Source organism: Dipodomys spectabilis, unplaced genomic scaffold, assembly GCF_019054845.1.
Source record: "Dipodomys spectabilis isolate Male_0828 unplaced genomic scaffold, ASM1905484v1 ptg000179l, whole genome shotgun sequence".
In the NCBI taxonomy this organism is placed as follows: domain Eukaryota; kingdom Metazoa; phylum Chordata; class Mammalia; order Rodentia; family Heteromyidae; genus Dipodomys; species Dipodomys spectabilis.
The window spans coordinates 12,477,325-12,503,503 of NW_024870856.1; the positions used below are offsets into that span (position 1 = coordinate 12,477,325).

General features: G+C 61.1%; 1 protein-coding gene across 3 annotated transcripts in view; it reads left to right on the forward strand.

Moving 5' to 3' along the window:
- The window catches only part of Slc12a7 (solute carrier family 12 member 7), a 128,362-nt gene that overhangs the window by 19,787 nt on the left and 82,396 nt on the right, over positions 1–26,179 (forward strand). The window contains exon 1 of one of the 3 annotated variants that reach the window (XM_042695178.1): positions 25,365–25,526. The exons of the other annotated variants lie outside the window; for them this stretch is intronic. Within the exon in view, the coding sequence (XP_042551112.1) occupies positions 25,385–25,526 (142 nt within the window). The 5' untranslated portion in view covers positions 25,365–25,384. Of the gene's footprint in view, positions 1–25,364; positions 25,527–26,179 lie in introns of those variants that run through there. 3 annotated transcript variants of the gene reach the window in all.

Sequence of the window (26,179 nt, forward strand, 5' to 3'; positions counted from 1 at the left end):
GTGCTGGGGTCACAGGTGCTGAGGTCACAGACGCTGGGGTCACAGGTGCTGGGGTCACAGACGCTGGGGTCACAGGTGCTGAGGTCACAGACGCTGGGGTCACAGGTGCTGGGGTCACAGACGCTGGGGTCACAGGTGCTGAGGTCACAGACGCTGGGGTCACAGGTGCTGGGGTCACAGGTGCTGGGGTCACAGACGCTGGGGTCACAGACACTGGGGTCCCAGACACGGTCCCGGATGCCGGTCACTGCGGGAGCCTCCTGACTCTCAGCAGCCAGTCCTCAGGGGCCTTCATCTTGGTCCTCCACCACTGTCCAAATATAGGGACCAGAGTGTCTTGCGGTGTTCTTTGAAGACAGGGTCTTTTGTGCCGGCCAGGTGGGGCCAGGGTGCGCTGCCCCTCACGGGGTCAGCGAGGGTCGCCCAGTGTGAGGTGGAGCCACATGGTCTGCACGCTCGCTGTGGGGCGTCTGTGGGGTGGGGAGGCCGGTGGTCTGAGGAGCTGGATGGGGCGGCTGACAGGAAGAGCAGTACAGACAGCCGTACTGGGTCGGGCCTGGCTGCGGCACCATGGGTCCCGGGGCCTGTGGGAGTGTGTTGCGGTTTGTGGTTCCAGGACTGTGTGAGCAGGCTGGCTGTGGGCCGCCAGGGGGCCCAGGCTGTCCCATGGGAACAGAGCCCCCTGGTGCAGGGACAGGGTCCAGGCTGTCCCATGGGATGGAGCCCCCTGGTGCAGGGACAGGGCCCAGGCTGTCCCGTGGGAACGGAGCCCCCTGGTGCAGGGACAGGGCCCAGGCTGTCCCGTGGGAACGGAGCCCCCTGGTGCAGGGACAGGGTCCAGGCTGTCCCGTGGGAACGGAGCCCCCTGGTGCAGGGACAGGGGCCCAGGCTGTCCCATGGGAACGGAGCCCCCTGGTGCAGGGACAGGGTCCAGGCTGTCCCATGGGATGGAGCCCCCCGGTGTAGGGACAGGGGCCCAAGCTGTCCCATGAGCTGGTGCAGGGACAGGGCCCAGGCTGTCCCATGAGCTGGTGCAGGGACAGGGCCCAGGCTGTCCCATGAGCTGGTGCAGGGACAGGGCCCAGGCTGTCCCAGCAGAACGGAGCCCCCCGGTGCAGGGACAGGGCCCAGGTTGTCCCATGAGCTGGTGCAGGGACAGGGCCCAGGCTGTCCCGTGGGACGGAGCCCCCCGGTGCAGGGACAGGGCCCAGGCTGTCCCAGCAGAACGGAGCCCCCTGGTGCTGCGGAGCGTCTGCGGGAGCCAGGCCAGCTCTGTCCTGCAGGACAGTGGTGAGGTGCAGGGCAGAGGCTCTGTCCTAGACTTGCAGGAGGCTCTGGTCTCTGGAGGGGCTCCTAGGTGGCAGATGCTGTTCCCTCTGCCTGGCTGGTTTGGGGCTGGACTTGAGGCAGGCTACACAGTGGTGGTCATGGAGTCCTGACTCTACCCCGGGGCCGTGTCCCCTGGGTGTCTGGGAGGCTCCAGAGGCCCTCGGCCTCCAGACCTCCCTTTGTCACCGGCTTCGGGAGAAGTCCTCATGGCCAAGCCCAGCCCCCAGCGCAGCCTGGGGAGCTGTGGCCACATGGGGCGCTGCCCTCAGGGTGTCTGGGTGCTCTCCGTGCTGGCTCCTAGCTGGCCCAGCCTCCAGTCCCACACTGGCCCCACGGCAGCCTCTGGAACCCAGAGCCCCCCCAGGGCCCTCCTCACGCGCCCTGGGCCACCCTGGGCTGTGGTTCATCTCTGGCCATACACACTGTAGATGCGGTTCTTTCTTGGCCTCCCAGGGTGACTTTGGTGGTGGTTTTGGAGCCGTTTCCACCAGTGTCAGCCTGGCTGGGGTCCCCAAAGCCCTGCTGACCTGGGTGATGGTGGGTGTCAGGAGGGCGGGGATGGGAGGGACTTCCCAGCAAGAGCGAGGACCCGACCTGCTGACACCGCTCCTCACTCACAAAGTGTTGATGGGAAGCCCGGCTGATTAGAAGTCTTGTCCCAGGGACTCTAGTCCCGGGGGACTCGCTGTGGTCCCCGGGCGCCGCTGCTTACCGGGGAGGAAGAGGACAGGGACTCGCTGTGGTCCCCGGGCGCCGCTGCTTACTGGGGAGGAAGAGGACATCTATGTACTCCGGGCGTTCCTGTCCTGTGGTGCCTCACGCACCGCTGGTGCCCGTTTGGTCATGCCAGGCATGGTGGCGTTCGAGGTGTCCTGTGCTCTGGGGACCAGCAGACCCTTCCGTGCCAGGGGGAGTGGGAAGGGCACCCTGGGGTTCCCAGGGCTTCACCATGAGTGCAGGCGCCTCTAAAAGTAACTCAGCCCAGTGCAGACATGGTGCCCGGGGCAGGTGGGGACTGACCGAGGATGACCGGACGTGGTGCCCAGGGCAGGTAGGGGGCTGGCCGAGGATGACCGGACGTGGTGCCCAGGGCAGGTAGAGGGCTGGCCGAGGATGACCGGACGTGGTGCCCGGGGCAGGCGGGGGACCTGAGCATGCCTGGGCCTGGGGTGCTGTCAGGCCCACTCTCCATGGTGCACTGTTTTTTTTATTTTACATTTTTTTTTTTGTGATTAAGTGGTTAAATAATTTCCCAGGTTTCACAGCATTGTGGAATAGTGATGCTCAGTTAAAGTCACAAACACATTCTAACTTTCCTGGAGCAAATTGTCTATCACGGTCTATAACATTGATGAGTTCTATGAGCTTTGCGATACAGTTATTTCTTCCACATTGGGGTGATATGTACATTTCTTTTGTTTTGCATAGCGTCAGCTGTTCCCTCTTTCCCACTTGTTCCCTCCCGCTGAGCCCTCCCTCCCATCGCTGCCATTGAGTTGCTTAGTTCATTTTGATCATGTCCAGTGCAGCTGATGGGTCCTGCTGTTGTGTTTTTCCCTGATTCCCTCTGGTTCTGTGTCGTCCTCCTGGTTTCCCTCCGGTGTGCATGTATACACCATACATGTGATCAGCAGCATGGGGTTATTTAGTAGTGATTCAACCGATGAGTGGAAGTCCTTTGTTTCTTAAGTCCTGTTAATTTTGTTGTATCACCTAACATTTTGGAATTAACACCCACTTATCAGGGAGACCATGTGCTGTTTGTCTCTGCACCTGGCTTACCTGGCTCAACATGATTTCTTCTAGCTCCATCCATTTCCCTGCAAATGCCATTATTTTGTCATTTCTAATGGCTGCATAATATTCTATTGTGTTTAGATACCACAATTTTTGGATCCATTCATCTGTGGTGGGGCATCTGGGTTGTTTCCATATCCTAGCTATTGTGAACAGTGCTGCAATAAACATGGAGGTGCACCTGTCCTTGTATACTGGTTCCTGTTCAGGGTAGATGCTTAGAAGTGGTGTGACTGGGTCGTAAGGGAGGTCAATAGTTAGCTTTCTGAGGACCCTCCAGACTGCCTTCCAAAGTGTTAGTATAAGTGTACATTCCCACCAGCAGTGGTGCACTGTTCTTGAAGAACTCATGGTTATCATGAGCTCGGCCCTCCTCCCTGTGCAACCTGCAGAGCCTGGTGTCTGTGCCTCTGCTGTGCAGGGGGACAGATCGACTCCCCAGGGTTAACTGGAATGTCCAAGAGCTGTGGTCTATGGCCTGTGATGGTACTTCCGTGGCTGACCTGGCCTCTGAGGTCCTTTCAAGGCTCCACAGATACCCATACCAGGCAGGAAGCAGAGGATGCACTCTAATGCCAGACAGGAAGCGGAGGATACGCTCTAATGCCAGACAGGAAGCGGAGGATGCGCTCTAATGCCAGACAGGAAGCGGAGGATGCGCTCTAATACCAGACAGGAAGCAGAGGATGTGCTCTAAGTGGCAGCCTGGCCTCCTGCCTGCATCCTGCTGTAGGCTGTGGGCAGCACTGGCCACTGGCCACAGGCCCCTGCTACAGGCTGTCCTGTGTAACCCAGCACCTGCTCTGGCAGAGGTGGGGTCAGTAGGCACCCTAGAAAATGATGGGGCCATGTGCCTGGGGGCTCCTGGGCACTGGGCACTGCCTACCTGACATTCACATGGGAACCAGTGCCCTCACCCCGTCCCCCTCTGCCTGGGGTGGCTGTGGGGTCCAGGGCCCTCACCCCGTCCCCCTCTGCCTGGGGGTGGCTGTGGGGTCCAGGGCCCTCACCCCGTCCCCCTCTGACTGGGGGTGGCTGTGGGAACCAGTGCCCTCACCCCGTCCCCCTCTGCCTGGGGGTGGCTGTGGGGTCCAGGGCCCTCACCCCGTCCCCCTCTGCCTGGGGGTGGCTGTGGGGTCCGGGGCCCTCACCCCGTCCCCCTCTGACTGGGGGTGGCTTGGGGTCCAGGGCCCTCACCCCGTCCCCCTCTGACTGGGGGTGGCTGTGGGGTCCAGGGCCCTCATCCCGTCCCCCTCTGACTGGGGGTGGCTGTGGGGTCCAGGGCCCTCACCCCATCCCCTTCTGCCTGGGGGTGGCTGTGGGGTTCAGGGCCCTCACCTCGTCCCCCTCTGCTTGTGGCTGTGAGGTTGTGGAGATGATTCCGAGGCCCTGCAGGAGAGTGGGAGCCTGGTGGAGAGCCTGGAACACACTGGCAGGTCTGATGGATGCTGGTTCTCTAGGGCAAGCTGTCTGTATCCATGGCAGTCACCAGGACTCCTGGGAAGGACAGCGGATAGCCTGCGCTTCGTTTTGAAAAGGAAGAAACAGAAGAGCCAGGGCAGAATGTTCTCATTACAGACAGAGGCACTAGTCCTAGAAATGCCCGTGGGCCCACAGCACCACCCACACCAGCCTGATGGACACCGGACATCTACCTGGTGTCCCTCCTGACCACCACGGACATCCACCCTCACCCTCCTGACCACCACGGACATCCACCCCACACCCCTCCTGACCACCATGGACATCTACCCCACACCACTGCTGACCACCATGGACATCTGCCCCACACCCCTCCTGACCACCGTGGACATCTACCCCACACCCCTGCTGACCACCACGGACATCCACCCCACACCCCTGCTGACCACCACGGACATCTGCCCCACACCACTTCTGACCACCACGGACATCCACCCCACACCACTGCTGACCACCATGGACATCTACCTGGTGTCCCTCCTGACCATCACAGACATCCACCCCACACCCCTGCTGACCACCATGGACATCTACCCCACACCCCTGCTGACCACCACAGATATCCACCCACACCCCTCCTGACCACCGTGGACATCCACCCACACCCCTCCTGACCACCGTGGACATCTGCCCCACACCACTCCTGACCACCGTGGACATCCACTCCACACCCCTGCTGACCACCACGGACATCTGCCCCACACCATTCCTGACCACCACGGACATCTGCCCTACACCCCTCCTGACCACCACGGACATCTACCCCACACCCCTGCTGACCACCACGGACATCTACCCCACACCCCTGCTGACCACCACGGACATCTACCCCACACCCCTGCTGACCACCACGGACATCTACCCCATACCACTCCTGACCACCACGGACATCTGCCCCGCACACCACTGCTGACCACCATGGACATCTACCCCATACCACTCCTGACCACCGTGGACATCTACCCCATACCACTCCTGACCACCACGGACATCTATCCCACGTTCCTGCCTGCCAGCTATGGCTGGGGACCCAGTCCAGCCTCCAGTTACCCACTGACCTGGGGCACTGACTTTGATTCTGAGTAAGGACAGCAAACCTAATACAGTAGAGAAGCCTCTGGTCAGTTTGGCCAGCTGTAAGTGTGCAGCTGTGTCTTCAGGGTGGGTTCATGGTGGCCACTGGTGGGGCAGAGCCGATCATTGTGCAGATTCATGTGTCTAAAGTAGCTGGGTGGACTTGAGTTTCCAGAGCTTCTTCATGTGGTGTGGTTGCTAGTCTCCTCCAGCCCCAGCCTCTGGGAGGGCTTCCTGCGGGGCAGACTCACAGTGGTGGGATTTGAGTCAGGACTGAGGACCCTGGAGTCTGGGCTGGAGGAAACTCCTTGTCTGCTCCTCTTTGGATTTCCAGTGGCCGCGAGCAAACACCAGGGCAACCCCAGGAGACTGGAGGACAGAGTTAGGTGTGTCTGAGCTGCCGAAGGTCCAGGCCCAGTCTGCCCACCATCTCCCCATACTGGCACGTGGACCCCCTCAGAGTCTACTGGGGACCTACCAGAACTGCTCCACACTGCCCCCATGTCTCCACTCCCTTTCCCAGCATCCTGCAGCCCCTCAGCCAGAAGGAAGAGACAGCTGAACCTCACTGAGGCCGGCCTCTTCCCTCCCTGGGGGCTTCCTGAAGATGTGCAGGGTTCTGGCGGCTACCTTGACAGGGCAGCAGAAAGTCACCCACAGATAGACTCTAGAGTCAACCAAACCAGAACAGTTCGTGGAGATTCTGGTGTGATTTCTGACTCACATAGAACTAAAACCAAGGAGGAAGCACAGATGGCTGTGTGGACAGTCCCAGGAAGACAGCCTTCCCTTTGCTAAGGATGATGGAGTGTGATCCCCTGTGATGATGGAGTGTGTCTCCTGTGATGATGGAGTGTGTCCTCCATGATGATGGAGTGTGGTCTCCTGTGATGATGGAGTGTGTCTCCTGTGATGATGGAGTGTGGTCTCCTGTGATGATGGAGTGTGTCTCTTGTGATGATGGAATGTGTCTCCTGTGATGATGGAGTGTGTCTCCTGTGATGATGGAGTGTGTCTCCTGTGATGATGGTGTGTGATCTCCTGTGATGATGGAGTGTGGTCTCCTGTAATGATGGAGTGTGGTCTCCTGTGATGATAGAGTGTTTTCCCTGTGATGATGGAGTGTGGTCTCCTGTGATGATGGGGTGTGATCTCCTGTGATGATGGGGTGTGATCTCCTGGGATGATGGGGTGTGGTCTCTTGTGATGATGGAGTGTGGTTTCCTGTGATGATGGAATGTATCTCCTGTGATGATGGAGTGCGTCTCCTGTGATGATGGAGTGTGTCTCCTGTGATGATGGGGTGTGATCTCCTGTGATGATGGAGTGTGGTCTCCTGTGATGATAGAGTGTGGTCTCCTGTGATGATGGAGTGTGGTCTCCTGTGATGATGGAGTGTGTCTCCTGTGATAATGGAATGTGTCTCCTGTGATGATGGAGTGTGGTCTCCTGTGATGATGGTGTGTGATCTTCTGTGATGATGGGGTGTGTCTCCTGCGATGATGGAGTATGTTCCCCCCTCCCTCACTGTGATGGTGGAATATGTTTTCTTCTGGCTGACCTCTCAGGCGCACTGACTCAACGGTTCCCAGCAGAGGCTAATACACAGCCTTGAGAGCTCTTTTGTATCCTGATGCTATCTACCCTGGAATCTCTTATTTCTTTCCTATTTGTGTCCAGTAATTATATCTAGAGAGCAGAATCTGCAGGCTACACTCCGAGAGAGTGCGTGTCTGCCAGCCTCCTGTGTTTGTTTTGGGGGGCCATGCGGGTCCCAGACACTTCCTGGGTAGATTGGTCTGTGCCACCAGAGCACTATGGGCTCGGTCCCCTAGGGCACTTTCCGGTGATTGTCTTGTGTGTCACATAAACAGGGTGAGGGGGGCGGGACCAAGCTTAACCCTTTATGTCAGCATAAGCTGAAGAGTCTCTGGTTCTTCTCAGCCTGGGGTCTCAGGGCTGGGGGCCCAGTGTCTGGAAGGAGGGCAGTGCCACTGGGGCTTTTCTTGGAGTGAGCGGCAGTGTGTCCTGTGGTCCCCCTGGGCCCTGAGCTCAGACAGAGGATCTAGCTGCCATGACTATGGAAGCACATTCGGCTCCTATCCAGGAGAAGCATGGCAGGTGCACAGGAAGGGCAGACACTGGACGGCAGCTCTGACTATGGCTTACGGGGCTGGGGGTGCTACTGAGTCACTATAGTTGATGCTCAAGTCCTGCAGGGTGTCCACCGTGAATGAAGAAAAGCCCTGGGCAGGCAGTGCTGCCAGCCATGGAGAGAGGACGGTGCACATACCTTCCCTGGAACTCCGTGGAGATGAAGGCAGATGGCAGGAGCTGGGCTGGTTCTGCAAGTGTGTGTGTGTGAGACTTGTGTGCCCTTGGAGCTCCACACAGATGAAGGCTGGTTCTGCAAGTGTGTGTGTAAGCCAGGTGCTGGTGGCTTACATTTGTAATCCTAGCTACTCAAGATGCTGAGATCATAGGATCACTAGCATGTTGGACTGGAGGTGTAGCTCAGGTGGTAGAGCAAGAAAGGCACGTGAGTGTGTGAGGCCCTGAATCCAAACCACGATGCTGCCACCTCCACCAGAGGATTTAGAATGATGGACAATGGGGGCGGTCTTACAAAGGTGTGCATTCCCACCTTACTTCTTCCTTCCGGGCTTGTGGAACTGTGCCAGTGGTCTACCCTGTGCGGGTAGTACGGCGTAGTCAAAGTTTCAGCTTCTTCTCCTGTGAATTTTGGTAGGTCATATTTACTTACCAAAATCTCTGTCTTTCTTTCTTTCTTTCTTTCTTTCTTTCTTTCTTCCTTTCTTCCTTTCTTCCTTTCTTCCTTTCTTCCTTTCTTTCTTTCTTTCTTTCTTTCTTTCTTTCTTTCTTTCTTTCTTTCTTTCTTTCTTTCTGTACTGGAGATCAAACCTAGGGCCTCACACATGCAAGTATTTCCTATTCCATAGAGCTGCATCGCCAGCCCACAAATTCAGTCTACTTTTAATCTTCATTTAAAAAATGATGGGTTCTGAGCCGGGCACTGATGGTTCACGCCTATAATCCTAGCTACTCAGGAGGCTGAGATTTGAGGATGCTGCTTCAAAGCCAGCCTTGGCAGGAAAATCCATGGGACCCTTAAGTCCCATGAACCAGCAGAAAGTCAGAAGTGGAACTGTGGTCGAGTGGCAGCCTTGAGTGAAAAGCCAGGCCAGAGCAGGAGGCCTAGCATGAGCCCCAGCTCTAGCATCCACCACACGTGGCTTAGGAGTGGCTCAAATGGTAGAGTGCCTACCTGGCCAATGCGAGGCCTGGAATTCAAGCTCTAGTACTGAAAAAAGTTATTCTTCCTTTCCCCCTTTTTTTTTTGTTATGGGGCTTGAACTCAATCCCTGGCACTATTCCTGAGCTTTTTTTTGTTCAAGACTAGCACTCTATCACTTTGAGCCATAGCTCAATTTCTGGCTTTTAGGTAGTTAATTAGAGATAGGCATCTCACAGACTTTCCTGCCTGGGCTGGCTTTGAACCATGATCCTCAGATCTCAGCCTCCCGAGTAGCTAGGATTTCAGATGTGAAAGCTTCTATGGCTCTAGGCCTTCCTGGCCTGTGAACACATTGTCTGTCTTGTTTTTTTTTCTCTTCTTTTGGCCAGTACTGGGGTCTGCATGCAGGGCCTGGACACTGTCCCTTAGCTTTTCATTCAAGGCAGGTAGGTGTTCTACCCAGCTCCACTGCTGGCCCTTTTCCTGGCTCATTGGAGATAGTGTCTCTCAGACTCTCCTGCCGGGCTGCATTGCCCCTGTCTGTGTGGGGTAGTCCCCCAGGCCTCCTCCTGGGTCTCCGGGCCTCACACCGTAGGGGTGCCAGTTGGTGGGTGAGCCAGCTCACTCCTGAGCACCTTGTTTCCAGGCAGGGTCACATCCGTAGGTGCCTAGGGCCTGGCTTCCTCTCAGCTCAGCTTCCTCTACTGCCTTCTTGGAATTTTTCCAGGATTCACAGCAATCGGTTCTCCCTGAAGCACAACTTAGCTTGGTCTCATGGTTTTACTACATTACATTTTAATTAGTTAGATCAAGATCGTATTGGATTTCAGTCCTGGTTTCTTTGGCACAGGAGGCTCCTAGAATGTGTTGGTTGGTTTCCCAGAGCCTGGGGTATTTTCTGGTTGTCTCTCTGTGGCTGACTTTGACTCCGTTCTCTATGCTCACAGTTCACGTTCTCTGTTAAACCTTCCCGACACTGGTTGGGTGGGTTCTGTGCTGTTACTGCTGGTGCTCAGGTCGCCGCATTAGGAGCACAGGGAAGGGAGAGGGGGTTTCTGGTTTTCTCTGGTTCTGAGGGATTTACTGCACTGGCATTTTAGGGCACTTGAACCTATTGACTACCAGGCTCAATCTTCCCGGCAGGGTTAGCATGGACGCTCTCTCTGCTTTTGGGATTTAACAAGTACTTTTTATACATGCAGCCTATGTTTCTTGGAGATGTGGCCCTAGTGTTTGCCTGAACAGCTTTTCTGGTTCTGGTTGGCCCTGACCGGGCCTCTTATCCTCCGCTGGATGGGTGGCAGTTCCACCAGCCTTGTCTGCTATGCACTTGGAAACTTCAGTTGGATCTGCACACTCATGTTTGTGAGTTTGGATTGTGGGTGCCTGCCTGAGTGGCTGGATCAATGGTGCATTGATCAGCCCCAGTCCTAGCCATGTCTCCTGATTACCACTGCACTGACCCGGCCCCAGCCCCAGCCCCAGCCCCAGCCCCAGCCCCAGCCCCAGCCCCGGCCCCAGCCCCGGCCCCGGCCCCAGCCCCAGTCCCAGCCATGTCTCCTGATCACCACTGCACTGACCCGGCCCCAGCCCCAGCCCCAGCCCCAGCCCCAGCCCCAGGCCCCGGCCCGGGCCCCAGGCCCCGGCCCGGGCCCCAGGCCCAGCCCCGGCCCCAGGCCCAGCCCCGGCCCCGGCCCCAGCCCCAGCCCCGGCCCCGGCCCCGGCCCCAGTCCCAGCCATGTCTCCTGATCACCACTGCACTGACCCGGCCCCAGCCCCAGCCCCAGGCCCCGGCCCCAGGCCCAGCCCAGCCCCAGCCCCAGCCAAGCCTCCTGATCACCACTGCACTGACCAGGCCCCAGCCCCAGCCCCAGCCCCAGCCCAGCCCCAGCCCCAGCCATGTCTCCTGATCACCACTGCACTGACCAGGCCCCAGCCCCAGCCCCAGCCCCAGCCCCAGCCCCAGGCCCCGGCCCCGGCCCCAGGCCCAGCCCCGGCCCCAGCCCCAGCCCCAGCCCCAGGCCCAGCCCCGGCCCCAGCCATGTCTCCTGATCACCACTGCACTGACCAGGCCCCAGCCCCAGCCCCAGCCCCAGCCCAGCCCCAGCCCCAGCCATGTCTCCTGATCACCACTGCACTGACCCGGCCCCAGCCCCAGCCCCAGCCCCAGCCCCAGCCCCAGCCCCAGCCATGTCTCCTGATCACCACTGCACTGACCCGGCCCCAGCCCCAGCCCCAGCCCCAGCCCCAGCCCCAGCCCCAGCCCCAGCCCAGCCCCAGCCCCAGCCAAGCCTCCTGATCACCACTGCACTGACCCGGCCCCAGCTGTGCCTCCCTGGCCCACATTTCTGCGTCCCCCCTTACCTTCCCCAAATGTATAACTGATATACAAGTCAAAAGGTACAGTAATCAAAAACAGTGACAAAGGAGAAAACGAATCCAAAAAGCAAAATTACAAAAAGCCTTGTTTCCATTTTTCAGAGTTCATTTCGATAAACGTCATTTTTTATGATCCTCTGCCCGTAGCTCTTGAGCCTTTGTGACCCTCTCCAGACATGTCCTCCTTTGGGCTCTATGGGTGAAGGCTTAGAGTCCTGTGCAAGTCTACTTCTTTGTCTTTTACCACCCGTTCTGCTTACTTGTCGATTTTTAGGCACATACTAGTTGCCGCAAGTGAGGGAGACCTGCACCCTCCCACTGCCTCAGGCAGGAACTCTGTCACCCAGCTGGAACTGCAAATCTGTTTTTAAAAATTAATTTAACTAGGGGAAACAAAGAAGGGGGCTACAATGCTTGATAAGAAATGTACTCATTACCTTGCCCATGTAATTGTAACCCCTCTGTACAGTATTTTCACATTAAAAAAAAAGAAAAAAAATAATTTAACTGACACAAACACAGAACTCATAGTTATGGCTGGGATGGCAAACGGTATTTTAGGATAGTATCGCCGCGCTGTGTTTGTATCAGGGTAGATACACCTGTAGCCTTCATTCTGTCATCTATTTCAAAGTGACTCACTCTCCGTGGCTCAAACCTCCCCAGCCCCCTCCCACAGCCAGCCTCCTGCTGGGCGGCTCGTGGCTGAGCCACACCCTGGCTCCAGCCTGGCTTTAACAAAAGCTCCTTTCCCCGGATGGTGGGGATGGCCGTCAGCATCTTGGTATGAGAGGCTTGGCCTGTGAATGTGTCTCTTGGAAAGGCTGTCACTGCCGGGGCAGGTTGACCGGGCTGGGTGTGGGGCTGTGGGGCCACGTGGTGCTGATGGCTTCAATACCGATCAGGGCTTATTTTGAACATGTATTTTTAACTCACTGCCCGAGGAAACAGAAATTAATGACTCCGAGTATTTGTGCACACACCAAAAAAGTAGCTCATGTCGATAGCGGTGCCTTTTAATAGCCTGTTTGTCTGGCAGCTCCTAAGGGATTCAAGCCAAATATTTAAGGTTTGAATAGGATGATTAAGCCAGGGGACAATCTCAGTCAACACTGGCTGAGCCAGCCTACCTGCCTTCTATCCTCTTCAGGAAGGGAAGAAGAAAGGGAAAACAGGAGCGGGATCTTCCTTCCATTTCCCAAGCAGAATTTGAACAGATAGGCTAGATATCCATGTCACTCCTGTAATCCTAGCTACTCACAAGGCTGAGATCTGAGGAAGGAAGTTTGAAACCAGACTGGGCAAGAAAGTCTGTGACACTCTTATCTCCAGCTAACCAGCCAAAAGCTGGACAGGGAGCTGTGGCTCAAGTGGTAGAGTGCCAGCCTTGAGTGGAAAAGCACAAGCCTTAAGTTCAAGCCACTTACACAAAAACAAATAAATGAATGAAGCTTGAGGAGTGGGAGCCTGTCTGGAGCGTGTCTGGAAGAATCCGTGGTCTGTTGGAAGTCCCGGGCCAGCAGTGCCCACGCCTGCGCTCACAGCTGAGGGAGGCTGGGAGAGGGCGCCGCTGCGCGGGCCTCACGCGCCCGCTGGCCTGGGTGCCGGTGGCTCTTCCTCTGGGCCGGTTCCCTGAACTGCCTCCATTCTCCAACTACCCAGCCCCTTCCTGCCTCTGCACCTCAGAGTGACCTCTGCTGCCTGCCCCTTATCTTGCTGGGTAATAATAGCAGGGAGATCGTGGGGGTGGGGTGAAGCGTGGTCTGCTTATCTCCAGCATGGAAGCTGGCTGGTCTAAATGAGAGTGAAGTATTTGTGTCTGGACCGGGCTACATGCTACAAAATAGAGGGGAGGGGGAAAAGGTTAGAGTAAGAGGGGAGGCAGAGGGGAGGCGGGGGTTGCGGGGGAGGCAGAGGGGAGGCAGAGGGGAGGCAGAGGGGAGGCGGGGGTTGCGGGGGAGGCAGAGGGGAGGCAGAGGGGAGGCGGGGGGAGGCAGAAGGGAGGCAGAGGGGAGGCGGGGGGGGAGGCAGAGGGGAGGTGGGGGGAGGCAGAGGGGAGGCGGGGGGAGGCAGAGGGGAGGCGGGGGGAGACGGGGGAGGCAGGGGGAGGCAGAGGGGAGGCAGAGGGGAGGCAGGGGGAGGCAGAGGGGAGGCAGGGGGAGACGGGGGGAGGCAGGGGGAGGCAGAGGGGAGGCAGAGGGGAGGTGGGGGGAGGCAGAGGGGAGGCAGGGGGAGACGGGGGGAGGCAGGGGGAGGCAGAGGGGAGGTGGGGGGGGAAGGCAGAAGGGAGGCAGAGGGGAGGCAGAGGGGAGGCGGGGGGAGGCAGAGGGGAGGCGGGGGGAGGCAGAGGGGAGGCGGGGGGAGGCAGAGGGGAGGTGGGGGAGGCAGAGGGGAGGTGGGGGGGGAAGGCAGAAGGGAGGCAGAGGGGAGGCAGAGGGGAGAAGGCAGAGGGGAGGCAGGGGGAGGCAGAGGGGAGGTGGGGGAGGCAGAGGGGAGGTGGGGGAGGCAGAGGGGAGGCAGAGGGGAGGCAGAGGGGAGGCGGGGGGGGAGACGGGGGAGGCAGGGGGGGGAGGCAGAAGGGAGGCAGAGGGGAGGCAGAGGGGAGGCAGAGGGGAGGCGGGGGGGGGGAGGCAGAGGGGAGGTGGGGGGGGGAGGCAGAGGGGAGGCAGAGGGGAGGCAGAGGGGAGGCAGAGGGGAGGCGGGGGGGAGGCAGAGGGGAGGCGGGGGGGAGGCAGAGGAGAGGTGGGGGGAGGCAGAGGGGAGGCGGGGGGGAGGCAGAGGGGAGGTGGGGGAGGCAGAGGGGAGGTGGGGGAGGCAGAGGGGAGGCAGAGGGGAGGCAGGGGGGAGGCGGGGGGAGGCAGAGGGGAGGCAGGGGGAGAAGGCAGAGGGGAGGCAGGGGGAGGCAGGGGGAGGCAGGGGGAGGCTGGGGGAGGGGAGGCAGAGGAGAAGCAGGGGGCAGAGGGGAGGCAGAGGGGAGGTAGGGGGGGGAGATGGGGGAGGCAGGGGGGAGGTGGGGGAGGCAGAGGGGAGGCAGGGGGAGGGGAGGCAGAGGAGAGGCAGGGGGGGCAGAGGGGAGGCAGAGGGGAGGCAGGGGGAGGCAGGGGGGCAGAGGGGAGGTGGGGGGAGGCAGAGGGGAGGTGGGGGGGGCAGAGGGGAGGCAGAGGGGAGGCAGGGGGGCAGAGGGGAGGTGGGGGGAGGCAGAGGAGAGGTGGGGGGAGGCAGAGGGGAGGCAGGGGGAGGCAGGGGGAGGCAGGGGGAGAAGGCAGAGGGGAGGTGGGGGGAGGCAGAGGGGAGGCAGGGGGAGGCTGGGGGAGGGGAGGCAGAGGAGAGGCAGGGGGGCAGAGGGGAGGCAGCCCCTTTACCTGTAGGTAGATCCATGTGATGCATCTTATCCTCCTGATAGGTTGTAGACACGCATATGATTCTCTAGAGAAACAGCAGCACACTTTAAACACTTACTGTTATATAGTATTATTTCATATGCATGTTATTCTTCTCGACCTAGGTATATATAAATATATAAACTAAGGTAGATAGGTGGAGAGGTGGTAGGTCCAGAGACCTCCTAGCATCGCTCCTCATCCTCCACACAGGGAAAGTCATTCAACAAAACAGAGGTTGTTCTCCGAAAGCCCCGAGGTAGACGTAGCTCCCTCCCTGTCCGCCGGCGAAGGGAGAGGTCCACATGTGGCTCCTGTACGCCGTGAGGGGTGCAGGCTGGAAGGGGTGCAAGACCACACCGAGACTCCGCTCAGACAGAACCAGGAGCAGGGGCTGGGCAGGGGGAGGAAGGAGGAGAACTGTGTGTAATCAGGATCCAGGGCTGGGCAGGGGGAGGAGGGAGGAGCACTGTGTGTAATCGTGATCCAGGGCTGGGCAGGGGGAGGAGGGAGGAGCACTGTGTGTAATCGTGATCCAGGGCTGGGCAGGGGGAGGAGGGAGGAGCACTGTGTGTAATCAGGATCCAGGGCTGGGCAGGGGGAGGAGGGAGGAGCACTGTGTGTAATCAGGATCCAGGGCTGGGCAGGGGGAGGAGGGAGGAGCACTGTGTGTAATCCGGATCCAGGGCTGGGCAGGGGGAGGAGGGAGGAGCACTGTGTGTAATCAGGATCCAGGGCTGGGCAGGGGGAGGAAGGAGGAGCTGTGTGTGTAATCAGGATCCAGGGCTGGGCAGGGGGAGGAAGGAGGAGCACTGTGTGTCATAGGGACTCAGTGCTGGGCAGGGGGGAGGAGGGAGGGAGGGAGGAGAGACCTGTAAGCGGGACTCCGGCGCAGTCTGGAAGCGGAGCATGCACTGGATCTTGACCGTGTGACAGGTGGAGCTGTGTTGTACGCACCTACAGTCAAGATGGCAAACTGTGTTAGAAACAATTTCTTTTTTAAAAAATCTCCCACAGTTGAACTGAGAGTGGAGGCCCCGAGCACCAGGGCAGGCACAAGGGCCCGGGGCAGAGCGAACATCGGCACAGCCAAGGGGCTCCGGGCTCCGCCAAGGGGCTCCGGGCTCCGCCGAGGGGGCTCCGGGCTCCGCCAAGGGGCTCCGGGCTCCGCCGAGGGGGCTCCGGGCTCCGCCAAGGGGGCTCCGGGCTCCACCGAGGGGGTTCCGGGCTCCTCTGGGCCTCGCCCAAGCTGCCTGTGCAGGTCTTTGGAAGGCAGAGAGCACAGGGTTGGGAAAGACAAAGCCTCTCCTGCCCCTCTGCTCTCCCGGGCTCCTGGGGTTCTGTCCGCTCTGTCCTGGCTGCTGTCTGGGTGAGCCTGGGCAGGTGTCTGCGCTGTCAGGACCCGGTGGGCACCGCATTGTGGCCCTCATGATTAGTGGTGTGTGCACATGAGGGCTTGGAGTAGTGTCCAACCAGGACACACCAAGAAGGCTTGGGAGCTGAGTTGGGGGCGGCACACAGAGTCACCCGTGAGGGCGTGAGCCACCGGGAGTCCAGCTAGGGCTCTGCCTGGCCTCGGTGCTCACCTCCGTGGGACGGGGCCCACCTCCGTGGATGGGCACTGCCATATGGGAATTCCTCCTAAAACCTAGCCCTTGGGGACACCTTTGACCAGGGACCACATGACCAGATGAGTTCGGGAGGGTTAAGCTGGCTTTGTGATTCGGCAAATATTTGCTGCTCTGTCCTTTCCTGTTGATACAAGGATGTGTCAGAAACAACCAGGTCTCTGCTCCAGGGTAAGCGGGACCTGGCGCTGCAGGTGGAGGGAACTTGGAAAAGTGTAAGGTGCTGGATTGGGTAGATTTTAACAACCCAAAGCTGTAGGCCAGAGAGTTCAGCAAGCTTAGCTCTACTGTGTGTGTGTCTGTATATACGTATGTGTTTGTGCATGTGTGTGTGCATATATGTGTGCATGTGTGTGTGTGTGTGTGTGTGTGTGTGTGCGTGCTGGTTTTGTACACCGAACTCAGGGTTTTGTGCTTTTGCCTGGCTTTTCTGCTTGAGGCTGGTGCTCTACCACTTGAGCCACACCTCCACTTACGGCTTTTTGGTGGTTGATTGGAGAGGAGTTATACTGACTTCCGCCCAGCTGGCTTTGAACCAGAATCCTCAAATCTCAGCCTCTGATGACTGAGGTGAGCCACCAGTGCCTGGCTCCCGCTGAGGGCAGCTGGCACCTGGCACGGTGCATGGCTGCACTGGAATCTTAGGCGTGCAGTCCCTACAGCACTGGGCACCACCCCGGCCCTGACGGCCCCATCGATCTCCACACCACCTGGAGCTGCTACTCTTAGGTCTGTGTATTGCTGCTCTGAGCTGCAGGTCAGTTACCACACACTGCTGTTTCCAACTGGGCTGTGAAGGTATCTGTGAGGCGTGGGGCCTCGCTCCAGGTCACACAGCCCTGTGAGAGGTGTGGCCAGAGCTGAAGCTCCTGCAGCTCTGTGGGATTCCAGTGCAGGTTCCTCTGGTCTCGGCGCTGTGTGTGGGGTGTGGGCTGTGACATCACAGGAGGCTCCTCTGGTCTGGTGCTGTGTGTGGGATGTGGGCTGGTGTGATGTCACAGGAGTTTCCTCTGGTCTGGCGCTGTGTGTGGGATGTGGGCTGTGACATCACAGGAGGCTCCTCTGGTCTGGTGCTGTGTGTGGGATGTGGGCTGTGATGTCACAGGAGTTTCCTCTGGTCTGGCGCTGTGTGTGGGGTGTGGGCTGGTGTGATGTCACAGGAGGCTCCTCTGGTCTGGCGCTGTGTGTGGGATGTGGGCTGTGATGTCACAGGAGTTTCCTCTGGTCTGGCGCTGTGTGTGGGATGTGGGCTGTGATGTCACAGGAGTTTCCTCTGGTCTGGCGCTGTGTGTGGGATGTGGGCTGGTGTGATGTCACAGGAGTTTCCTCTGGTCTGGCGCTGTGTGTGGGATGTGGGCTGGTGTGATGTCACAGGAGGCTCCTCTGGTCTGGCGCTGTGTGTGGGATGTGGGCTGTGATGTCACAGGAGGTTCCTCTGGTCTGGCGCTGTGTGTGGGGTGTGGGCTGGTGTGATGTCACAGGAGTTTCCTCTGGTCTGGCGCTGTGTGTGGGATGTGGGCTGGTGTGATGTCACAGGAGTTTCCTCTGGTCTGGCGCTGTGTGTGGGATGTGGGCTGTGATGTCACAGGAGGTTCCTCTGGTCTGGTGCTGTGTGTGGGATGTGGGCTGGTGTGATGTCACAGGAGTTTCCTCTGGTCTGGCGCTGTGTGTGGGATGTGGGCTGGTGTGATGTCACAGGAGTTTCCTCTGGTCTGGCGCTGTGTGTGGGATGTGGGCTGGTGTGATGTCACAGGAGGTTCCTCTGGTCTGGTGCTGTGTGTGGGGTGTGGGCTGGTGTGACGTCACAGGAGGTTCCTCTGGTCTGGTGCTGTGTGTGGGATGTGGGCTGGTGTGACGTCACAGGAGGTTCCTCTGGTCTGGTGCTGTGTGTGGGGTGTGGGCTGTGATGTCACAGGAGTTTCCTCTGGTCTGGCGCTGTGTGTGGGATGTGGGCTGTGATGTCACAGGAGTTTCCTCTGGTCTGGTGCTGTGTGTGGGATGTGGGCTGTGATGTCACAGGAGTTTCCTCTGGTCTGGCGCTGTGTGTGGGGTGTGGGCTGTGACGTCACAGGAGGCTCCTCTGGTCTGGCGCTGTGTGTGGGGTGTGGGCTGTGATGTCACAGGAGTTTCCTCTGGTCTGGTGCTGTGTGTGGGATGTGGGCTGGTGTGATGTCACAGGAGTTTCCTCTGGTCTGGTGCTGTGTGTGGGATGTGGGCTGGTGTGATGTCACAGGAGTTTCCTCTGGTCTGGCGCTGTGTGTGGGATGTGGGCTGTGACATCACAGGAGGTTCCTCTGGTCTGGTGCTGTGTGTGGGGTGTGGGCTGTGATGTCACAGGAGTTTCCTCTGGTCTGGCGCTGTGTGTGGGGTGTGGGCTGTGACATCACAGGAGGTTCCTCTGGTCTGGTGCTGTGTGTGGGGTGTGGGCTGTGATGTCACAGGAGTTTCCTCTGGTCTGGTGCTGTGTGTGGGATGTGGGCTGGTGTGATGTCACAGGAGTTTCCTCTGGTCTGGCGCTGTGTGTGGGGTGTGGGCTGTGATGTCACAGGAGTTTCCTCTGGTCTGGCGCTGTGTGTGGGGTGTGGGCTGTGATGTCACAGGAGTTTCCTCTGGTCTGGCGCTGTGTGTGGGGTGTGGGCTGTGATGTCACAGGAGGTTCCTCTGGTCTGGCGCTGTGTGTGGGATGTGGGCTGTGACCTCACAGGAGTTTCCTCTGGTCTGGCGCTGTGTGTGGGGTGTGGGCTGTGACATCACAGGAGGTTCCTCTGGTCTGGTGCTGTGTGTGGGGTGTGGGCTGTGATGTCACAGGAGTTTCCTCTGGTCTGGCGCTGTGTGTGGGATGTGGGCTGTGATGTCACAGGAGTTTCCTCTGGTCTGGCGCTGTGTGTGGGGTGTGGGCTGGTGTGATGTCACAGGAGGCTCCTCTGGTCTGGCGCTGTGTGTGGGATGTGGGCTGTGATGTCACAGGAGTTTCCTCTGGTCTGGCGCTGTGTGTGGGATGTGGGCTGGTGTGATGTCACAGGAGTTTCCTCTGGTCTGGCGCTGTGTGTGGGATGTGGGCTGTGACGTCACAGGAGGTTCCTCTGGTCTGGCGCTGTGTGTGGGATGTGGGCTGTGATGTCACAGGAGTTTCCTCTGGTCTGGCGCTGTGTGTGGGGTGTGGGCTGGTGTGATGTCACAGGAGGCTCCTCTGGTCTGGTGCTGTGTGTGGGATGTGGGCTATGATGTCACAGGAGTTTCCTCTGGTCTGGCGCTGTGTGTGGGATGTGGGCTGGTGTGATGTCACAGGAGTTTCCTCTGGTCTGGCGCTGTGTGTGGGATGTGGGCTGTGACGTCACAGGAGTTTCCTCTGGTCTGGTGCTGTGTGTGGGATGTGGGCTGTGATGTCACAGGAGGTTCCTCTGGTCTGGCGCTGTGTGTGGGATGTGGGCTATGATGTCACAGGAGTTTCCTCTGGTCTGGTGCTGTGTGTGGGGTGTGGGCTGTGACGTCACAGGAGTTTCCTCTGGTCTGGCGCTGTGTGTGGGATGTGGGCTGTGATGTCACAGGAGGTTCCTCTGGTCTGGCGCTGTGTGTGGGATGTGGGCTGGTGTGATGTCACAGGAGTTTCCTCTGGTCTGGCGCTGTGTGTGGGATGTGGGCTGGTGTGATGTCACAGGAGTTTCCTCTGGTCTGGCGCTGTGTGTGGGATGTGGGCTGGTGTGATGTCACAGGAGGTTCCTCTGGTCTGGCGCTGTGTGTGGGATGTGGGCTGTGACGTCACAGGAGTTTCCTCTGGTCTGGCGCTGTGTGTGGGATGTGGGCTGGTGTGATGTCACAGGAGGTTCCTCTGGTCTGGTGCTGTGTGTGGGATGTGGGCTGGTGTGACGTCACAGGAGTTTCCTCTGGTCTGGCGCTGTGTGTGGGATGTGGGCTGGTGTGATGTCACAGGAGGTTCCTCTGGTCTGGCGCTGTGTGTGGGATGTGGGCTGGTGTGATGTCACAGGAGGTTCCTCTGGTCTGGCGCTGTGTGTGGGATGTGGGCTGGTGTGATGTCACAGGAGTTTCCTCTGGTCTGGCGCTGTGTGTGGGATGTGGGCTGTGACGTCACAGGAGTTTCCTCTGGTCTGGCGCTGTGTGTGGGATGTGGGCTGGTGTGATGTCACAGGAGGTTCTTCTGGTCTGGTGCTGTGTGTGGGATGTGGGCTGGTGTGATGTCACAGGAGGTTCCTCTGGTCTGGCGCTGTGTGTGGGATGTGGGCTGTGATGTCACAGGAGGTTCCTCTGGTCTGGTGCTGTGTGTGGGATGTGGGCTGTGATGTCACAGGAGGTTCCTCTGGTCTGGCGCTGTGTGTGGGGTGTGGGCTGGTGTGATGTCACAGGAGGTTCCTCTGGTCTCCCTCCTGGTGTGGTGGAGTCTGGGCTGGTTCTAGTCTTCTGCTGTCCACAGTGGCCGTCCCACACACGGGGCTTGCTTTCCCAGCCCTGCTGGTGGAGTCTTGGGTGACAGAGGCGTTGTTTCAATGGAGACCACTTTGCCAGTGCACTGCCTGTGTGGTGGTCTCAACGGGCCCTGTGCTTGTGATCCTGTCCGTCTTGGCTGGAGGCCAGGCTGCGGGCTGCATTCTGGAGGCCTTCCTGTTGGCCTTATGGCCTCTCGTCCCGCCCTGGGGGATCTGAACAGGGAGGGGAACCGGCTGGGGCTGCTGGAGCTGCGGCCAGGGCTGGGCCGGAAGGGTTCTGTGGCGTTGCTTTTGGGTGATTCTCCCCTGTGGCCTGGACAGATGACTTTGGAGGGAGAAAGAAGCAGGGGGGCAGGTAGTCTGCACAGCTGTCAGCGCCCAGGAGCCAACGGCTGGGCATTCCTGTCGGGGGCCCTGCCGGGGTGGCCCAGGTCCTGGAGCCTGAGTGATGGCGTCTTCTAGCTCTGCCTTGGAGCTCCAAGGCCTTGTCAGTGCTCAGTGAGCACAGAGCTCCCCGCCAGTGGACTCTGCCCTCCATAAACCAGCCCAGCTCCCCACTGCACATTCTCCAGGTGTCTGCTCAAGCACTCAGCGGCCGCTCGGTGTTCTGCGTTTTGCAGTTCACTGTTTCCCACCACAGCGGCGCTGACCACACTGTGTGGCTGAGGTGGCCTCACACCCATGTCTTCTTTCCTCTTGGATCCCTTCCCTTTGCCACCGGTCACCCATGGGAAACTCTGCAGGGCCCTTGGCCCTAGAATAGCTTCCTGTTTCTCTCCCACTTGGTCCCTAGTCCCTCTGGGTCCAGTTGTCTGGTGCACAGCTTGGACATTTTCCTGACACTACTGCCACCTGTTGGGTCTGATGTGCCCAGAGAGTCCTCAATGTTCTGATTACCCCCAGCGGGTTGTCAGTGGGGATTCTGATCTCTGTGTTCAAGGAGTTCAGGACTCAACCCATTTCTGCAGCCAGCAGAAGGCTGCCAAGCTGCCTGCCCCTCCCGGGGTTTGGCTGCCTCTGGAAACTGCTTTGGCCCCCGCTGGTCCCTCCACCTGGGCCCCACATTCTCTAAACTCAGCTTGTATGGCTATGAAGGGCTTTGGAAAGCCTGCTCAGGACCAGAGGCTCAGAGGAGAAGTAAGGATTCCAGGGCCCAGGGATGTCCCAGGCCCTGCCTGCCCACTGGCTCAAGTGACCTTCCTGCCTCCCTGTCCTTACTGGCTGGGGCTACAGATGTGAACCCCGGTGCCCTTTGTGCCCTCTGCTCTGGCCTTTCTCAAAGCTACTGCAGACCTCCATCCAGGATTTATGTGGGAGGTGACTGGATCTACAACAAGGGACTGAGGGAGGCTGAGGCGGGCGTCTCTGGGCCCTGTCTGCGGCAGATCTCACAGGCCAGCATGGTGGCAATGGGGCCTTGGGCAGCCCTGATGGGTAAAACTCCTCTGGCTGTAACAGGAACTTGGGCCAGAGAGGTCAGGTCCTAGAGGCCCTGTCCCCTCGGTTCCCTCAGCCAGCTGCCTACCCCATGTTTGCTTTTATTTCTTTCCTTTTCCTCCTCCTCCTCCTCCTCCTCCTCCTCCTCTTCCTCCTCCTCGTCGTCCTCCTCCTCCTCCTCTTCTTCTTTTTTTGGTTGGTCATGGGGCCTGAACTCTGGGCCTGGGCGCTGTCCCTCAGCTCTTCAGCTCAAGGCTAGTGTTCTACCACTAGAGCCACAGCACCACTTCCAGCTTTTTTTTGCTTATACGGTGCTGAGGAATGGAACCCAGGGCCTCGTGCATGCAAGGCAAGCACTCTACTGCTAAGCCACCTTCCCAGCCCTCTTCTTTGTTTTTTAAAACTGAAAAAGAAAGAAAGAAAGAAAGAAAGAGACAGCTTTAGGAAACTCCCTTTCCCTCTTTGCATTCACCTGGGCCTCCCCATTCCGGTCCCTCTGGTGGGCTTTGTCCCAGGGGTTGGAGCAGTAGCTGACAGACGTCCTGGGAACTCATGGAAGTCAAATTGGCTGCCCCCCTGCGTCCCCTACAACACCATCACAGGTGGACCTGCGTGGTGCTGTGTGCCGCTAAAGACAGGCAGCTTCTTGTGAGAAGTGAGTGCTTGGCCTCCCCAATAGACTCCTAGTGCTCCCTGCCCCGTCCCAGGCCCAGGAGCTCACCCTTCCCTGCCCGCCCCCCCCCCCCCCCAGGCCCGGGAGCTCACCCTTCCCTGCCCCCCCCCCCCCCAGTCCCAGGCCTGGGAGCTCACCCTTCCCCAGTGTGTCTGCCCTGTGTCAGACCTGTGTCTGCCCTCCCTGGTCCTCAGACAGAAGGTTCCTCACTCAGACAGAGGAAGGTTGTTTTTAGACCAAACCACAGACATGGTGCCCTCCTGACTGGAAGGGGACCCCCTTCCCAGCTGGGGATGGGGTGGGGCTGTGTGCGGGGCTTGTGTCTGCCACATGCCCACAGGCCATCAGGGAAACCCAGAGGTCCATCAGAGGACCCGGGATCCGTTTGAAGAAGTTCCAGTGGGGCAAAGCTAGGACAAATGCTTGAAAGGAACACAGTGGAGCAAGGCTGTAATATGCCTAGATATCTTTGGAGTACAGCCAGGGCCGTGCATTCCTACAGACACCACAGAGGGAGGGACGCTGCCTGGACCTCTTTGGTAGGAGCAGGGCACTGGTGGCCGGGACGTAGCCCCTGGCTCTCTCTGCAGGGGACCCTGGTGCTCTCTAGGGACTTCACTGCTGGGAGGGGTTAGGTCCCCTTGGGAGGACTCTGCGCTGAACCCAAGTCCTGGGCAGGTGGAGGAGGCTTTGTTCCTCCAGTTCTTCCAGCAACATCCAGGTCTTTTGGCAGAGCCCCCCCAACATTTTAGGCATTTTGGGGTGTTGTCCCCAGTTCCGGGTGTTGCATTGTCCCTGGCATTGGCTCCCGGTGGAAGGGGGCAGGGCGAGGGTGAGGCTCTGGCCTGTTTCTCCCTGGTTTCTGTCAGGCTGGAGCTGGACCTGTCCAGAGCTGCCCAGGCTTCTGCACGTCCCCCCCACCCCAGGGTAAGTAGGCAGGCGTCCCTGCGCAGGCCGTGCACTCGGACACACTGGACACTCGGGACACACTGGACACACTCGGACACTCGGGACACACTGGACACACTCGGACACACTGGACACACTTGGACACACTGGACACACGGGACACACTGGACACACTCGGACACACTGGACACTCGGTACACACAGGACACACTCGGACACTCGGGACACACTGGACACACGCGGACACACTGGACACACTTGGACACACTGGACACACGGGACACTCGGACACACTGGACACTCGGTACACACAGGACACACTCGGACACACTCGGACACACTGGACACACTGGACACACGGGACACACTGGACACACTTGGACACACGGGACACACTCGGACACACTGGACACACTCGGACACACTGGACACTCGGTACACACAGGACACACTCGGACACACTCGGACACACTGGACACACTGGACACACGGGACACACTGGCCTGGCCAGTGCCTTTGGCGGGCAGAGCTCCGCCTGGGCAAGGGGGCCGCGGGCCGGGCCTTCGCTGGCGGGGCGGGGCCCCGGGCACACCCCGTGTCCGCCTCTCCGTCCTGGGAAGGGGCCCCGGGCCAGGGCGCGGGCCAGACCCCGGTCCTGTCACCGTGGTCACCGACAAGGTGCGGGAGAAGCTGGGGGCGGGGCCTGAGTGGGGCGGGGCCTGGTCTGGGGCGGGGCCTGGGTGGGGCGAGGCGGGGCCCGGGGCGGTGGCGGGAGTGGTGAGGGGGACCTGAGGCGGCGGGAGTCGGGGGGAGGGGGCGAGCGGTGCAGGACCGGCGGCTTCGGACCCGCAGGCGGAGGCCGCGGCTCCCCACCCCGTCTCTCCCCGGCCCGCCGGCCCCGCCTCTCCCCGGCCCGCCGGCCCCGCCTCTCCCCGGCCCGCCGGCCCCGCCTCTCCCCGGCCCGCCGGCCCCGCCTCTCCCCGGCCCGCCGGCCCCGCCCCGCCCCTCGCCGGCCCGCCCCGCCCCTCGCCGGCCCGCCCCGCCCCTCGCCGGCCCGCCCCGCCCCTCGCCGGCCCGCCCCGCCCCTCGCCGGCCCGCCCCGCCCCTCGCCGGCCCGCCCCGCCCCTCGCCGGCCCGCCCCGCCCCTCGCCGGCCCGCCCCGCCCCTCGCCGGCCCGCCCCGCCCCTCGCCGGCCCGCCCCGCCCCTCGCCGGCCCGCCGGCCCCGCCCCGCCCCTCGCCGGCCCGCCGGCCCGCCCCGCCCCTCGCCGGCCCCGCCCCGCCCCTCGCCGGCCCGCCGGCCCCGCCCCGCCCCTCGCCGGCCCGCCGGCCCCGCCCCGCCCCTCGCCGGCCCGCCGGCCCCGCCCCTCGCCGGCCCCGCCCCTCGCCGGCCCCGCCCCTCGCCGGCCCCGCCCCGCCCCTCGCCGGCCCCGCCCCGCCCCTCGCCGGCCCCGCCTCTCTCCGGCCTCGCGGCGGCAAACTTTTCCGCGGGGCCGGGCGGGCGGCGCGGTCACGTGAGCCCGGCCCCGCCCCGCTCCGGCCGAGCCCGGCCTCGGCTGCCTGGCGGCGGAGGCGCCCGGACCGAGCGGCGGCGTGGGCGATGCCGACCAACTTCACCGTGGTGCCCGTGGAGGCGCGCGCCGACGGCGGCGGGGCCGGGGCGGCGGAGCGCGCGGAGGACGCGGGGCCCGCGAGGGACGCGGAGCGCGCGGAGGACGCCGAGCCCGCCCCGCCGGGCCCGGGTGAGCGCTCGCACCTGCCGCGCGCCGCACAAAGGCGGCCCGGCCCGGCGCCCCGCGCTGGGCGGCCGCCGGGTCCCCCTCCCCGGTCCCCCCTCCCCGGGCTGGGTCCCCTCCCCGGTCCCCCCTCCCCGGGCTGGGTCCCCTCCCCGGGCCCCCTCCCCGGGCTGGGTCCCCTCCCCGGGCCGGGCCCCCCCTCCCCGGGCTGGGTCCCCCTCCCCGGTCCCCCTCCCCGGTCCCCCTCCCCGGGCTGGGTCCCCCTCCCCGGTCCCCCTCCCCGGGCTGGGTCCCCCTCCCCGGGCCCCCTCCCCGGTCCCCCTCCCCGGGCCCCCTCCCCGGTCCCCCTCCCCGGGCCCCCTCCCCGGGCCCCCTCCCCGGGCCGGTCCCCCTCCCCGGTCCCCCTCCCCGGGCCCCCTCCCCCGGCTGGGTCCCCCTCCCCGGTCCCCCTCCCCGGGCCCCCTCCCCGGGCCGGTCCCCCTCCCCGGGCCCCCTCCCCGGGCCCCCTCCCCGGGCCGGTCCCCCTCCCCGGTCCCCCTCCCCGGGCCGGTCCCCCTCCCCGGTCCCCCTCCCCGGGCCGGTCCCCCTCCCCGGGTCCCCTCCCCGGGCCGGTCCCCCTCCCCGGGCCGGGTCCCCCTTCCCGGGCCCGCGGCCCGCCC